This window comes from Hyperolius riggenbachi, chromosome 2 (genome assembly GCF_040937935.1).
Source record: "Hyperolius riggenbachi isolate aHypRig1 chromosome 2, aHypRig1.pri, whole genome shotgun sequence".
Lineage (NCBI taxonomy): Eukaryota > Metazoa > Chordata > Amphibia > Anura > Hyperoliidae > Hyperolius > Hyperolius riggenbachi.
In genome coordinates this window covers 485,070,927-485,087,676 of record NC_090647.1, presented here as the reverse complement: position 1 = coordinate 485,087,676, position 16,750 = coordinate 485,070,927, and the positions used below count along the sequence as shown (strand labels likewise).

The 16,750-nt window shown below is 41.7% G+C and overlaps 1 protein-coding gene across 3 annotated transcripts in view; it reads right to left on the bottom strand.

Annotated features, from left to right (window-relative positions):
• The window catches only part of CORO6 (coronin 6), a 166,181-nt gene that overhangs the window by 82,907 nt on the left and 66,524 nt on the right, over nucleotides 1-16,750 (bottom strand). For all 3 annotated transcript variants that reach the window (XM_068270331.1, XM_068270330.1, XM_068270329.1), the window contains exons 2-3: nucleotides 14,644-14,851; nucleotides 1,462-1,584 (exon numbers count right to left, since the gene is read on the bottom strand). In XM_068270331.1, coding sequence (XP_068126432.1) covers nucleotides 1,462-1,584; nucleotides 14,644-14,841 — 321 coding nt within the window. In that variant the 5' untranslated portion in view covers nucleotides 14,842-14,851. The remainder of the gene's footprint in view (nucleotides 1-1,461; nucleotides 1,585-14,643; nucleotides 14,852-16,750) is intronic.

Below are 16,750 nucleotides of genomic sequence, written 5' to 3'. Positions count from 1 at the left end.
GTTTGAGAACCCTACTATTAACAGTGTAAGAATGGCTGCAGTTTACATTTTCCAGTGAAATTTGTATTTGTCTCCGCCCCCTTTTTGGTTATGGGAATTAAAAGTATCCTATATGTTATTTCAGGTAATGTACTATGTGTGTGCCAAATTTCATTTAAATCCGTTCAGCCATTTTTGCGTGATCGAGTAACAAACATCCAAACATCCGAACTTTCCCATTTATTATATTAGTAGGATTACAATGCAAAAGGTCACATGTAAGTTCATGGAACTTATTTTCCAAACAAAAGAGGAATTTGCTTTTATCTATCTGAGGGACCTTTTGGTAGTAAGGGGTACCTTGAAAAGTACGGGGAATATATTGCATCACTACTAGGGTGAGTGTATTGTCAATTGGTGTTGGCAAAATGGAAACGAATGATGGAATTTCATGTAAGTAGAATGTTGAGAGAGGTGAAGGAGATACAGAGGCAGCTTTACACACAACATTTATTTTGTAGGTGTAAAAAAGTCAATTTTTACTACCTCAATTTTTTTCCATAAAATTTGAACCTTTGCATTTTTTCTCAGTTAGCAGAACATGCATCATTACGACTATAGGTATCTTGTGGATCCATGAACAATGCATGTACAATGGTCCTCCAACCTTCTGGACCTCCATATAAGTCTAGGATCCCTGCATTGGCCCACCGTGTTGCCTCAAGCAAGGGCTGCAGAACAGGAGCTCTGTACCACACGACAATAAAAGCTACCAACAAAAGGCAGCATTTCAGCTGTCCCTTGTTTAGGCCATAAGGGTGTAGAGTTTGGCTCTCATTTCATGTAATGAAAGGTTAAAGCTGTCACTCTGTAAGGAAATGCAGGGTGAGTGGAAGGTGACCAGTCATGTGCAAGGTGTTTAAGTAGACACTTTTTAGGTTGATAGTAGGATGAGATATTTTGTTGAGGATAGAAGAGTTCAGCTGTCACTTTGAGAGATGAGAAGGCGTGAGCTGTATTGTCACAGGGTGAGTGTGAGGTATGCAGCCACTTCATGAAAGGGGGGCAGAGTGGTCACTTATTAAGATGATGAGGGATGGTGGAGTGGTGCCCAAAACTGTATCCCATACTCCAGATGTACCCTCACAAGTGATTTGTGCAGAAGGAGTTGTATACTAGCATCCCAGAGTACTCTATGTACAGTATTTCAACAAAGTTGAACATATACAACACAGTGAGGTGTGAACTCCCCAAAACCAAGTATCAGCCTACTGACACAAATACAAAATGATTCCCACAAGTATAACTATACAAAATAACAATTTACGCAAAAGTAGAGAAAAAATGTAGATAGCGCCAAATAAAGTAAGAAAAGAAAATATCATGCAACTTAAAAATATATCTAGAAGACAAAATGAAAAAATGAGGGACATAGTGAACATTTCTTTTATACTGTGTGTATGTAAAGTCATTGCCACTTACCATGATTGTGGTATCATCTGAAGCACTGGCTATGACATTATCATTGTGGGGGCACCAGTCAATGTCCAGTACAGGAGCTGTGTGACCGCTGACCGTCGGGTGATTTTTATCCACGCGTCCGGCCTGAAGAAGATATATAATAACGACATTATACTGGAGCGCACGTATAAACATATAATATGTACACACAGGATTTTGTGACTCACTGATATTTTGTTTGCTGTCATCAATCAATTAATTATGATAATCAATGGGCAAGATTCATGTTTAACCAGAACCAAGCTGAAACTTACTAACTTGCTGTATAAAATAGGCATGTTGGTAATTTACTTTGTAAAGTAGTAAAACACATGCAACTCCCTTGTTAGCATGCTTAGATACTTGGGAGAAGAAAGGATATTTCTAAATGTGACATAAGCTAAAAACCAATAGATTTATGTTTATTAAGAGAACCCTGAAGTGACATGTGGTATAATAAACATGTACATATAACACACACCAATCAGAGAAGTTAGACTGCATAGACAGCTCTCCAGAAAATAAATTAGTGGTCATACAACGTCTATGTAGCTGAGCAAACACTCGTTAGTGGGTCAGTGATGATAAGTTTAATAGCTCATCATTTCTCTGTGTGGGGGCTTCATGAAAAACAGCCAAGTCAGTGTGAGGTTAAATTTGCTTCAAACTACAAACCTAGATTTTTAACCCATAAAATCAAAAAAGAATCAAGGACTCCAGGAAAGTTCAAGTAGGATAACTTAAATGGATACAACTACTTATTTTATAAGCTTCTTTTTAGTTTCTTTTTTCTTCAAGTTTGTATTCAAACTCACAAACTGCCCATTTTCAGCCTGATGACCAACAACCTCATGTCAAACACAAAGGAAAGGGCAAGCACCATCTACCACTCAGTGTAATGTCACAGTAATGTATTATGAGTGTGCAGAAAGGAACTGAACATATATAATATAGCAGCTAACAAAGAACAGTAGTTCCCTTAATGACCGCACCACTCCATAAATAATCAATATTCATCATCTTTATTCAACCAAATACTCAAAACACTTAAAAACACATCTTAGACGCCATGTAAATACAATATATGTCTGTACATGATAATATAACAAAACTCCACAGTATACAAATTCATGTGCAGTGGAGAACAATAAAGAATAGTATGTTCCCCCTGCCAGTCAAGGACCTAATCAATGCAGAAAAATAGATATATAAATATATATAGGCAGCATCAGCAAAATGGAGGTAAAACTGCAAAAAACGTGAATACAATACTAAGGTACATTGGGTGAGGAAGTAAAAAGATGAGCATAAAGTGCAAAGTGCAAGAAGAACTGGCGTGGACACTGCCAGTAGAGAGGGTGCAAAAGAATAAAGTGATGAGTGCAGGACAACAGCGAGCAAACGAACGCAGTGAGCAAGGCTGATGCTTACTGGGAAAGAAATATGTGGAGCATGAAGGGCATGGTGTCCGCACACTGCCGTCGCGATTCGCCGCTACCAAAATACAGCGGCTTCCACTGGGCTTAAGCCGTACATGGCGTCTAAGATGTGTTTTTAAGTGTTTTTAGTATTTGGTTGAATAAAGATGATGAATATTGATTATTTATGGAGTGGTGCGGTCATTAAGGGAACTACTGTTCTTTGTTAGCTGCTAGACCAACAACCTAATTTCAATTATTATTTAATGGACGTAAAACCTGCACTTTGATTTGCCCAATAGGCTGCTTTTGGCAGGAAGCCTATTGGGCCAATCAAAGTGCGGGGATTACGTCCATTAAAGTCACCGGACCCGCCAGGGCTCAGGACAGGTTCAGTGGAGTGGCCATTACTTAGAAGGAGCACAAGTAAGTTACCAGCGCACGCTATCCTGCTCTACCACGCATAGCATGCGCATAACTTGCGCTCCTCTCATTGAGCTGAATCAACCCCCATGACAATTGATACATTAAACTACACTGTGGGTTGTGTAGTATGTTTTCTCTCCAATTATTAGAAAATATCAAATTCCACCTATAAGATTTCCCTAGTTGGAGATACATAGCAGCACTGGGAACCGTGACACATATTTTTGGGGAAAGGCATGCAGAATTGTCACTTCTGAACTGAGGTTCCAAATACCACCCAGGATGGCATTACTATCCTTCCAACCACTAAGAACGCTAAATAAGGGCTTACACTTAAGTGAGACCATTGAAATCATTCCCAGACAATGGAAATTCCCTGGATTACTCATATTAGCTGCAATGAGCACTGGGCTGTGCCAGATAATGATAGAGAGTCAAGCTGTCCAAACACAGTATAAGAATAAAACATTCTGAAATACAGGGTCTCCATGACATAGGTCTCTTTCCCACAGGCAACAGAATTGCTTGTTTGTTGGGCAGGTCAGCCTCCCGGCTGCTGGCTACTACAAGCACTATTCAGCTCCAATTATATGCAGCTGAATAGCAATGTTTGGTAACACCACGTGGTTCACGTGTGGCATGTTGCACCATTACCAGGCAGTCTCATATTGCGCCTGAGGATAGCAACCACTGTGCTTAGATGCAACTCCATGGAGGGGAGGGGGGGGGGGGCTGTCTACTGTCCATGCTGAGCACTAGCAAGCGGCCTACCGGTTGGCGGGAGCAGCTGACAGGTGGTGAAATCACTGCCTTCAGCTGCTTGTGGTAAGCATGGTGGGTCCACTACATGACTGGCAACTAGAATCCCCAGCCATTGCTTAGCATTACACATCGTAACCACAGGCTTCTGTGTAGCTGTTTAGAGGTAGAGACCCAGTTCTTGAGAGTGAGTCAGTGACATCACTATACGCTCCCTAAAGTGCTGTGGAAGATGTCAGCGTTATATGACTATATCAGTGGCTGAAGAGTATAATGATTTAGGGCTCTGCCTCTGACACAGGAGACCTGGGTTCAAATCTCGGCTCTGCCTGTTCAGTAAGCCAGCACCTATTCAGTAGGAAACCTTGGGCAAGACTTCCTACTGACTGCCCATAGAGCTCACCCGAGTGGCTGCAGCTCTTGCGCTTTGAGTCTGCCAGGAGAATAGTGCAATAAAAATGTTCTGTACCTGTGTGTCTATAGACAGTAATACTACTGCTAATATCTTAATGTCCTGCAATGCGGCTCAAAGTCTGATATTCCTAATAATGTTGCCTGTGGATATTCGCCAAAGTCATTTTCGCATCAAAAATAGCAATGTCACTGAAAACGAATGTAACAAATTAGCCACAAAAACACTGTCACACACGCTGGTGGGCTCCAAATGAACGGTTTGCGCTCTACTTCCACTTTGGCTTGGCAGGCAGTCAATCACGATCCATGACATTTTTTTTTTCGTTTTTTAAAGCGAAAACAAAAAAAGCAAACATATTAATGATTTTCGTAAGCATTTTCACTCAAAAGTCAAACTTTTCATTATTTTTGTGTAAATTAATGTGAAAGAGAAAAAAGGCATTTTCACTCATTACTGATTACTGATTACTGCCACATTCTTGTGCTGATTTAGGAAAAAAGCAAACTAACTCAGTGGCATGCCCTAAAAGGACTTCCGAGGCGAAAATGAAGAAGATTACATTATACCTTTTTATTAGCAGAATCCACGGAGGACGTCCTGCACGTCCCCCGCTCCGTTCCGCCGTCAATGCAGGCCTTTCCGTTCCCCCAGGGCATGGCCCGACCCCACTGAACGGGTCGCATCGATTCCACCTCAAAGATGGCCGCCGCCTTGATCCGCGGCTGCGCAGTACGCTTTGCAGCGAGTGCGACTGCGCAGTGATGTGAGCACGCCCGAAGTACGCTTGGGGACCCACTAGGCGGCGGGAGGTGGGCTAAAGGCTGCGCTGTCGCACTCGCGGCAAAGCGTACTGCGCAGCCGCGGATCAAGGCAGCGGCCATCTTAGAGGTGGAATCGATGCGACCAGTTCGGTGGGGTCGGGCCATGCCCTGGGGGAACGGAAAGGCCTGCATTGACGGCGGAACGGAGCGGGGGACGTGCAGGACGTCCTCCGTGGATTCTACTAATAAAAAGGTATAGTGTAATTTTCTTCATTTTGGCCTCGGAAGTCCTTTAAAACAGCAGGGACAGTCATACTATCCCAGGAAAAGAACAACACATAAAATAAGTAGATAAATACTTGTTCTACTTACATAACATATGTATTGTACTGTCCACATTTTGATTTCAACGAATTTTATATAATAAATAAAGAGAAACCCGTTTCAGGCATTTTCCATCTTTACTGCCTCTGAATTAAGCCAATCCTAATGTAATTTCCTGCCTTACTCTTTATTTTTCACTTAGAAACTGCACTGTCATATTTAGTTTTCTTTTATTCTTCATATTTCAGCAGCCTCTGCAGAGGAATGAGGTGTATTTCCCTTCTCAGCCTGTCACACTGAACTGCCATCAGCCAATCAGTGAGGAGCAGGAATGTGGGATGGGAGATAACAAGCTTCCCTCTCCTGGGCAATGAACCAGAAGAGAGCCAGGGTGACTGATATAAGATTAATTACAGCAGAAACATTTATGATTATATTGGAATGCTTGCAATGCAGACTACATAATAAACACAGAACAGTATGTAAATGGAATTTGATTTTGTGGCTGACAATCTCGCTTTAGGAACATGGTAGAAAACGAAGCAACAGGAGAAGACACAGGTAACGAGAGCATTCATACTCCATGCAAATAGTGTTCTTGGTGGAGATCAAACCTGGAGCCTACTAGTGTACAAGTCGTGTGACAGATCAAGCAGTTACAGAACACATGGAAGGTTCATGTGAGTAATCAGGTTGGTAATATACTACTTTGTGCGTGCCGCTATATATTTTTGGCAATAGCACCTGTGATGAGCAGTTAAAGAAAACAGGGGAGCCTCCATGCTAAATACAGCAGCACAACAAGGGCAAAGGAGTTCAGCGCATAACAAGACAGAAGAGGAAAGAGGAAGACAGAAGTGTCACCGGGCACAGAAAATGTTCCAGGACACGCAGGGGGCTGGCAGGGCGGTGCCTTGGATCCAGCAGTAAACTGAGCAAAACAACGGCCACTATGCGACACTCTGGAAACTCTGAGCTCGCTACAAAGCCCTTTTAGTGCTTCCTGTGACTATTGTTTGATACATGAGCTCATATTCATTGGAAGCGCAGCATCGGCAGAGAACTGCATCAGTCTAACTGGCTGCATTAAGAAGTTGGTCATTTGTTCCCTTGAGGTGGAATGCGGGATTACGAGGGGTTAAGGACACCGCTTGTGACCTCTACAGTAACTGAACCAAATAAAGACTCATGTTAAAGCAGCAGTACAGACAAATGAATACATAGTTCTGTCTTATCGCAGAATGCTCTAAGTTCAAAATATTATATTTTAAGATAACATAGTTTTGAAGATTCTGTCCCAAGAAATGTTGTGCATTTTTAGTTAGCCATACACTGTCTGATGTTTTTTAAAGTGGACCTGAACTCTTAAACAGGTCAAAAAGGAAATATATAGAAAAGCACCCTGCATGTATTTAGAGAGTTTAGCCTGTCTAATTCCCCCTCACCTGTGACTTATTACAACTGTCATTTAAACTCTCAGCTGTGTCAGCTGGCTGCCTGGCCAGAACAGCTAATTTGTAAACACAGGATGTCAACCCTATATCTGCTTCCATGAAAGCAGGACGTAGGCACACTGAAGATTTATTGCAGGATCTATATCAGCTGTAACAAATGAATGTTTTTCTTCAAATGTTATTATTCTGTTGCCTATCTTTTAGGACCGGGAGGAAGTTCTGAGTTCAAGTCTGCTTTAAACAGAAGCTGCCATATTTATTTCCTATTACTCAATACCAGTTGCCTGGCAGTCCTGTTGATCTTTTTGGTCAGTAGGGACTAAATCACACACCTGAAACAAGCTTGCAGCTAATCTGGTCAGGTTTGTCATAGACATCTGATCTGCATGCTTGTTCAGGGTCTATGGCTTAAAGTATTAGAGACATAGGATCAGCAGGACAGCCAGGCAACGTGCATTATTTAAAAAGTAATAAACATGTCAGCTTCCATATCCCTCTCCCCTCGGGTTCCCTTTAACTGATTAGGAGTTTAAGTCAATAAATATAATCCAATTGAACAAAAACTGATCAAAAACTAGTACCTCGCTCAAACCATTCTGATCAGACTACTGACTCAAACTACTGATTGGGAAAGGCGGTTGTTTTTATCAGCTGGGTGTGGTGAGAGGCTTGCCTAGGGCTTGACCTTCATATAGCTTTGTAAAACCTGGCAATGATGGTTGTAAACAGATTTCTGCTGAAACACATCTGAAGTGAACTGTTGCAAAGCAGTGACCAGATTACTCCTGAATAATGTATAGCCTGGTACACACTTTCAATTATTATTAGCAAGTCACTGACTAATTTTACCACCTCCATGTACCCAGTTTCCCCAAAACTAATATATCTCCTGAAAGTAAGCCCTAGCAAAAATTTCAAGCATGCTTGAAACAGAAGCCCTACCCCGAAAGTAAGCCCTAGCGGCAGAAACTTGTGTTATTACTGAAGCCCAAATACACAAGTTGCAATACTTCTTCCCCATAAGCTAAAGCTTGGGTACATAGCGGCATGGAGCTGGAGGAAAAGAAGATGCAGGGGGATATCGGAGGACATGGGGGACAGCAGAGGACATAGGGGACAGCAGAGGAGAGGGGGACAGCGGAGGACATGGGGGACAGCGGAGGACACAAGGGCACACAGGACAGAGGGATAGAGGAGGACACGGGTACAGAAGGGGTCACCAGGAAGACACTAAAGGTACAAGAGGGACACACAAGAGGTGGATCCAGCAGCGGAAGAATGGGGAAGGCAGGAGGACACACAGCAAGGGAAATTTTAAGTTCATAGAAATATAAGACATCCCCGATAATAAGCCCCAGCACATCTTTTGGTGCAAAAATTAATATGACACTGTTTTACAAACTTATCTGACGCTGCTGCCGGCAGCTCCTCTGGCCTTTCTGGGCAGTGGCGGAGGCCGCTTACTTCACCTCCATCTGGCGGCATCCCCGGCTCCCCTGTGCATGTGAGTCAGCGCGGCGGTTACGGCCGTGTCTCTAGGCGGGCGCGCACGATTCAGAGTAGCCTTTATAGGCTAAGGAGGCGGGTGTGAGGCGTGTCAGCTGACATAGTAGTCAGCTGACACTGAATTCCGCAGGAGCGCTGCTGATTGGCTGGAAGTTCCAGGGGTGTGGTTCTGTACTTACCTCGGTATTTAAAGAGCAACTCCGACCAAGAATTGAACTTTATCACAATCAGTAGCTGATACCCCCTTTTACATTAGAAATCTATTCTTTTTCACAAACAGACCATCAGGGGGTGCTGTATGGCTGATATTGTGGTGAAACCCCTCCCACAAAGAAATTCTGAGTACGTACTCTTGGCAGTTTCCTGTCTGTGAACCCTGTTGCATTGTGGGAAATAGCTGTTTCCAACTGCCAAAACAGCAAGCAGCAGCTACATCACTTGCCAGCAGTAAAAATGTCACCATGTGATAAATGGCAGAATATAAATCAGGGATTTAAAATAGTTTACAATGGGCAAACACTGACTAAATCATTTATTCATAATTATTGTAAAAATGAAGCACTTTTTTATTACATTATTTTCACTGGAGTTCCTCTTTAAATGGGCACTACAGCAAAAAACGGGAAAATTTAAAATATGTGCAAACATATACAAATAAGAAGTATGTTTCTTCCTGAGTAAAATGAGCCATAAATTACTTTTCTCCTATGTTGCTGTCACTTACAGTAGGCAGTAGAAATCTGACAGAATTGACAGGTTTTGGACTAGTCCATCCATTCATAGGGGATTCTCAGAAAGGCTTTTATTCTTCATAAAGATATTCCCTAAAGGATTTAAACAATGATGCTGGTCAGCTTCCCTGCTACCTACACAGTTTTTTGGCAGTTGGACAGAGCAACTTCCATTCATTAAGTGCTTTTGAAATTAAATATATCCCTGAGAATCCCCTGTAAAGAGATGGACTAGTCCAAAACCTGTCACTTCTGTCAGATTTCTACAACCTACTGTAAGTGACAGCAACATAGGAAAAAAGTAATTTATGGCTAATTTTACTCTGGAAAAAATGTACTTCTTATTTGTATATGTTTACACATTTTTTAAATTTTACAGTTTTTGGCTGTAGTGCCCCTTTAAGTCCTGACTTGTCAGTTGTCCAGTGACCGTTATAGCTATCAGTTCGCTGAACGCTGGACCTTGCTTTACTACTGTGCCTAGTCAACTAGCTTGCAGAGCAGACACTGCCGATATATATGTACTCTAGTTAGATCAGTATTGTATTTGTATTTTGAAATATCTGTTACCTACCTTATTCTTCTGACATATTATATTCTGTGTATGACCCGGCTTGCCCCTCACTTTGATTTTGTCTCATCCTTCTTGTACTGCAGTCATCTGATAATTGTTATGATCTCGGCCTGTTAAACGACTCTGTCTCTGCCTTATCCTTTGGTACCTCTGTTTCTGATACGGGTATGACCTTTGGCTATTCCCGACTTCCCGATATCTTACATTCCAAGTATCTAGTGTTTAGGCATTACACACTGTCTTATTTTCAAGGAAACACGGGTAATATGAGGGTTTACCTACACAATCTGCTAAATTTTTTACAAGTGTCATGTGGAAACATTTTTTACATTCCTGATTTGAAACACTAGTTGTTGAAAGGGTTTTATATGGTGTGAAGTGAGAAACATATAAGGCAGGAGAAGTGCTGAGAAAAATGAATGCGTCAGAGTCAATGATAAAAAAAAGAGGTTTAAAGACGTTACAACAGTGTCAGTTTGATGAAAACTCTCACAGGCCTGTACTTAGTTTGTGTCAGCCCCAAAGGAATACAACAATACAATGTCTCAGCTTTGTCCAGGAACGTTACTCTGCAACAAACAATGCTATAATTTATCTGTTTAAAATGCCTTTCCAGCATACATACTGCCAGATTCTGACTCTTGCACAGTCTCTATTAGTTATACACAAAACCAATAAGTTTTGTGCTATGTTTATTGGCAGTTTCCTGGGGAACCAGGAAAAATGATGACACCAAAAAGGAGAAACAATAACGTTCTATCTTTCTATGATTTTGTGTTTCCAACAAGTATAAGTTGAAACCAATCGTTATTTAGCAGACCCGAACTCTTGCACAGCACACAATGAAAAGTCTTTACTCCACATATAGTTGCTGAAGAAATTCACTGCTCTGGCTGGGTAGCTCTCCATATAGTAAACACTGAGACTTAACCCTTTCAATGCCTTTTGCAAAAGTTAAACAAAGTAAAACTTAATTGTTTTTATTTTTTTTAGTATTGCCATAAGTTGTAAAGATTTTATTTTCTATAAAGGTTATAATGGAAGATCTGAATTTAGTTTCACTTTAAAGAGAACCTGACTATTGCACATGACAGAAGGAAAACATAAAGAAATGCACCCTGTATGTATTTTGAGAGTTTAGCCTGTCTAATTCCTCTTCATCTGTGACTAATTAGAAATGTAATTTGATCTATCAGCCGTGTCGTCTGTCGTCTGGCTGCCTCAGCCGAGCAGCTAATCTGTAAACACAGGATGTTAACCCTTTGTCTGCTTCCAAAAAAGCAGGAAGTAGGCACACTGCAGATTTATTTCAGGATTTGTATCAGCTGTAACAAAGAAATATTCTTCTTTAAAGGTTTTTATGCTGTTGCTTAGCTTTTAGAGCAGAGAGGAAGTTCTGAGTTCAGGTCTGATTTAAATGGACAATAAAATTCTACCATTTATTCTTTGCCTGAGATGTCTGCAGATATCATTTTGATTTGAAATGAAGTGAAAGATTGGTCAGTAAGCCCCACATCATGGTAATAGGTTCTGACAAATAAGCCAGAAAATCGGAGGCTTGCTATAGGGAAAATACCGTAGTACACAGGCCTTGGAGGTAAGTTGAATTACGGTATGTCCTAAATAATACAGTTAAGTGATCCTGTAGTGCAGCAAGCTGGGTCGGATCAGCACAGCTGCACAGAATGCAGAATGAGGTCATAACTCACAGCCTTCAATGCAGAACCTCCGAACAAGAAACAGGATCCGGTAATCATGCCACAAAGACCATACAAGAGTGAATGTAACATGAGGCCCATAATGCCCGGCATTCCAGCCTGAGAATCAGAAGCCCCAGCACTGAGTCCTCTTCTTTCTCTTGCTGTGAAAGATACGTGCAAAGAGGAGGCAGATCCTCACAGTGGAAATCCTGTAAATCTCTTTGATTTATGAAGGCAATGCCGGTGTCTTCTATTGAATAAAGATAGTGTGAAGTCTTCCCTGTGTCATTTCCCGGTAAAAAGGCTATATATAGCTCAAGTTCAAGAAACCAGGCAAGAGGAAAACCCGCTTCGCGGCCCTTGAAGGTGAATGCATTTCTCCTTTAGTAAGGTGTGTGGTTGGTGGGCTGGGGCAGATGCTATTAAAATGTTTGGAACAAATTACCTACACATTTTATTATTCTTTAAAGAGACTGTGTAAGAAAAAAAACTCCTCTGGGGGATACTTATTTTGGGAGGGGGAATCCTCTGGATACTAATAAGGCTTTCCCCATCCTCCTAAGCCTCCGGGATCCAGCGCTTGCTCCTTAAAAACCACAGCCAACAAGGATGTCGGCTGTGGCGCTGGTGAGCGTGCAATATTTACCTACCGCGATCCAGTGTAGGCGCAGTAGCGGCTTTCCGATCGGGCTCAGGCGGAAATAGTTCAGCCCTTTTGGGTCCGCTCTACTGCGCGAGTCAGCTGTGCAGAAGAGCGGACCCCATTGGGCTCGGCTATTTCTGCCTGTGCTCTATCGGAAAGCTGCTACTGCGCCTGCGCTGGATTGCAGTTGGTAAATATTTACCTCGCCAGTGTTCGGGGACTTCCAGGGCTGGATTGCCGAGGTTTAGGAGATTGGGGGAAGCCTCATTAGGATCCAGAGGCTTCAGATTTTCAGATTTTCTTTAATAAAGGTGCTCATACAATTATCGATCTTCCCATTCACTTCCTTGCAGATTTGATCGAACTGTAGGAAATCGATTCCCTCAAAATGCCCAATTAATCTTTTGGTCAATTATGACCATAAATCGAGTGAAAGCATCGATCGTACAGGATGGAAAATCTAAGTTGATTGGGGGCAAGGCAGGAGTGGCAGCAGATTGATGGCCCATAGCGTTGCACTGGAATCTATTGAAAATTGATTTGCAATGTGTGGTAGCATTCAATTCCTTCCTGAATCAATTATTTTTAGAGTGGAATCATTTTGCCACATCAGGTGGAAATCTATAAGCGAATGGCCAACTTTACATAGCACTGCCACATTATCCCCATGCTTTAGGCCTCGTTTCCACTACATTTGAATTTATGCATTTTTGTGTGGTAAAAATTCACGTTAGTAAGAATCTATGGGTTCATTCCCATCGCATGCAAATGTTCCTTCTGTTTGCTTTGCAGAAAAATAAAGCTGACAGCCTGCTGCATTTTTTCACATGCCACACATGTTCGCATCAGAATCACACATGATTCTTAATGGCTTCAAATGTGAAAATTTGCATTAGAAAGGAAGCAAAGTGGGAGGAAGTTCGCATACATGCAGGGGCGTAGCAATAGGGGCTGCAGAGGTAGCGACCGCATCGGGGCCCTTGGGCCAGAGGGGCCCCGAAAGGGCCCTCCCTTAACTGCAGAATTAGCTCTCTATTGCTCCTGTGCTCATAATAATCACTTCTATAGATATTTTGAATAGTGGTAATCATTAACAAACTATTCCCCATCCCCTTCTTGCACCTCTGACACTGTAGTTGCCATTGGCAGGTTTTGGTGCGCCATATTAATTGTTATGTATAGAGTGCTTGGGGGGCCCCATTGTAAAACTTGCATCGGGGCCCACAGCTCCTTAGCTACGCCACTGCATACATGCTAGGCAAATGCAAACATTTGCTGAAAATTTGCACATCACGTGTAAAATACAAACCTCTAGTAGAAATAAGGCCTTACTATCTCTAAAAGGGTTTAAAACAATATATGCCTATCACACTTTAGGGCCAGTTTCTGCCAAAATATATTTACCTAGCCGTAGTTTTTGATTTCTGTAGGAAACTGAAGCACGCAAGCAAAAAAGGTGAGAACATACAAGCCCCATGCAGATAGTGTTCGTGATAACAAGTCACCCCAACATGCTAAAGCTGCGAGGTGAGAGGGATGATTGCTTTCAAATGTAAAAAACTGTCATTAGCACCAGCAACACTGAGGCACAACTACAAATCAAGTGGACCTCATGGTGTCCACTTAAAGAGACATTGAAGCGGAAAAAAATTATGAGATAATGATTTGTATTTGTAATAAAGCTAAGAAATAAAATATTAGGAGACGAGACATAAGTCTAATATTGTTTCCAGTACAAGAAAAAAAAAAAGGAACTCCAGTTGTTATGTATGCAAAAGAGCCATTGAGCTCCATGACTTTCAAAGTTGCAGAGAGCTCTGTCGTCTGAAGCTTGTTATCTCAATCTGTAAAAAGATTCTTTACTAGGGTACTATCTGCATGGAGTTTGTATGTCCTTCCCTGTGTTTTGTGTAGGTTTCATTCCACGCACCAAAAACATACTGGAAGGTTGATTGGCTCGCCATAAAATGTCCTTGGACTATGATAAGGATATATGACCATAGTGGGGCATAGATTGTAAGTTCCTTTGGGGGACAGTTACTAACATGAATGGTTTGACATAATCTCTACAGCTCTGCATAAAATGGCAGCACTCTATAAATGCATAATAATAATAATAATAATAATAATAATAATAATAATGGATTCACATAACAGAAGTTTAATGAGAAGCCCAATTCTAGACACTGGAGAAATGATGCCTTCTCTCTCTCTCTCTCTCCTCACCTACAGATATGTGTAGACAAATGTGCCATCATTCACAAACAAAGTACAGAGCCTGGGCATTGAGATTTGTATTTATACTGGTGGCTGGATCAATTGCTAATATATAAAGGCCAGATTATAAATATGTGTATTTTAAACCAGTACTGTATTATCAGTTCACCTATGACAATTTTGAACACAAAACATTTAACAGGTCTCCTAATGATATGTGTACCCTTGTCACTCACCTTGGCTAGCTGTAACACTATAAACGCCCCTCCACCACTAGACTCCACAATGATAGCTAAGAATTTAGGATTCACTGCACAGAAAGAGCTGTCCCAGGTTATCTTAGATACTCGGATATCATCATACGTTTGGTCAGCTTTCACTGGCTGGCCGAAAATGTGCCGGAACTTGCTCTGACGCACCACCCTTCGGCTCATTGCGGAAATCCTGTACAAAGAACAAAAAGAAACTTCATCAGGGTTTGAATAAATCTGAAAACAGTTCGCTAAAACCAATTGAAAAATGCATATTTTTGCAGAACATCTAGCCTGGGAGTTAGGTATCAGTTCAGGGCCAGGAAACACACCTGTACTGGAGACACTTCTGTTATTAATGTGCCCAGAAGGCAAAAATGCCTCCATGGTTTTTGCAGTTTTGGATGACTTATGTGTGAAACTCGGGACGTCAGGGAATGAAGAAGGCATGAGCTTTGCTGGCCGCTTATTCATCTCTTTATGTGTATCAGTTGGCCAGAATTCTTGCTTAATTTGCAGGAATATACATGACAGGAAAAACAGCTTCACTGTGTGCTACTGAGGGCATAAGTACAAGTAAAACCACCAAGAAGACTATGTGGATAAATGGAGGAGTAAAAGCAGAGTTGACCGGCATCATCCAAGTAAGTATAATGCTCTTTAATATCAAACTAGTGACCTTAGCCCATTTAGAAACGGGCTAGGTCTGTCACTGCGCATGCTCCCGCCGCGCACGCACGCGTCCGCCGCTCATGCGCACGCTAGCCGTGCACGCCCGCCCCTTGGCCCATCATCCCTTGCCGTGCGTCACTCCCCCTCAGTGTCTCTGCATCCCTGCACATGTGCAGAGCGCAAAAGGGACACACACACGGACATGGGACACAGAGACACTGCAATGATATCCTATGAGAGCGTTCACATATGAGCATTTAGATTTTATTAAAATCGCAAACGCTTTACCTGTACGATTTTGTAAGCGAATTGACTCAATGGAAGGTATAGGGAAATCGCAAAGCGCTTGAAAAAGCACTTTGAAAAGCACTATTCTGACAGCTTTTATGAATAAATAAATATGGATACAATGGATAAATAAATATAAATACAATGGGCTCCATTGAAAGACAAGGACAGATGTGAATGGTCCTCAGCACTTGTAAACTGAAACGGGATATACAGTGATGTGAAAAACTATTTGCCCCCTTCCTGATTTCTTATTCTTTTGCATGATTGTCACACTTAAATGTTTCTGCTCATCAAAAACCGTTAACTATTAGTCAAAGATAACATAATTGAACACAAAATGCAGTTTTAAATGATGGTTTTTATTATTTAGTGAGAAAAAAAACCTCAAAACCTACATGGCCCTGTGTGAAAAAGAAATTGCCCCCTGAACCTAATAACTGGTTAGGCTACCCTTAGCAGCAATAACTGCAATCAAGCGTTTGCGATAACTTGCAATGAGTCTTTTACAGCGCTCTGGAGGAATTTTGGCCCACTCATCTTTGCAGAATTGTTGTAATTCAGCTTTATTTGAGGGTTTTCTAGCATGAACTGCCTTTTTAAGGTCATGCCACAACATCTCAATAGGATTCAGGTCAGGACTTTGACTAGGCCACTCCAAAGTCTCCATTTTGTTTTTCTTCAACCATTCAGAGGTGGATTTTCTGGTGTGTTTTGGGTCATTGTCCTGCTGCAGTGCCCAAGATCACTTCAGCTTGAGTTGACGAACAAATGGCCGGACATTCTCCTTCAGGATTTTTTGGTAGGCAGTAGAATTCATGGTTCCATCTATCACAGCAAGCCTTCCAGGTCCTGAAGCAGCAAAACAACCCCAGACCATCACACTACCAGCACCATATTTTACTGTTGGTATGATGTTCTTTTGCTGAAATGCTGTGTTACTTCTACGCCAGATGTAACGGGACACGCACCTTCCAAAAAGTTCAACTTTTGTATCGTCGATCCACAAGGTATTTTCCCAAAAGTCTTGGCAATCATTGAGATGTTTTTTAGCTAAATTGAGACGAGCCTTAATGTTCTATTTGCTTAAAAGTTGTTTGAGCCTTGGATATCTGCCATGCAGGCCGTTTTT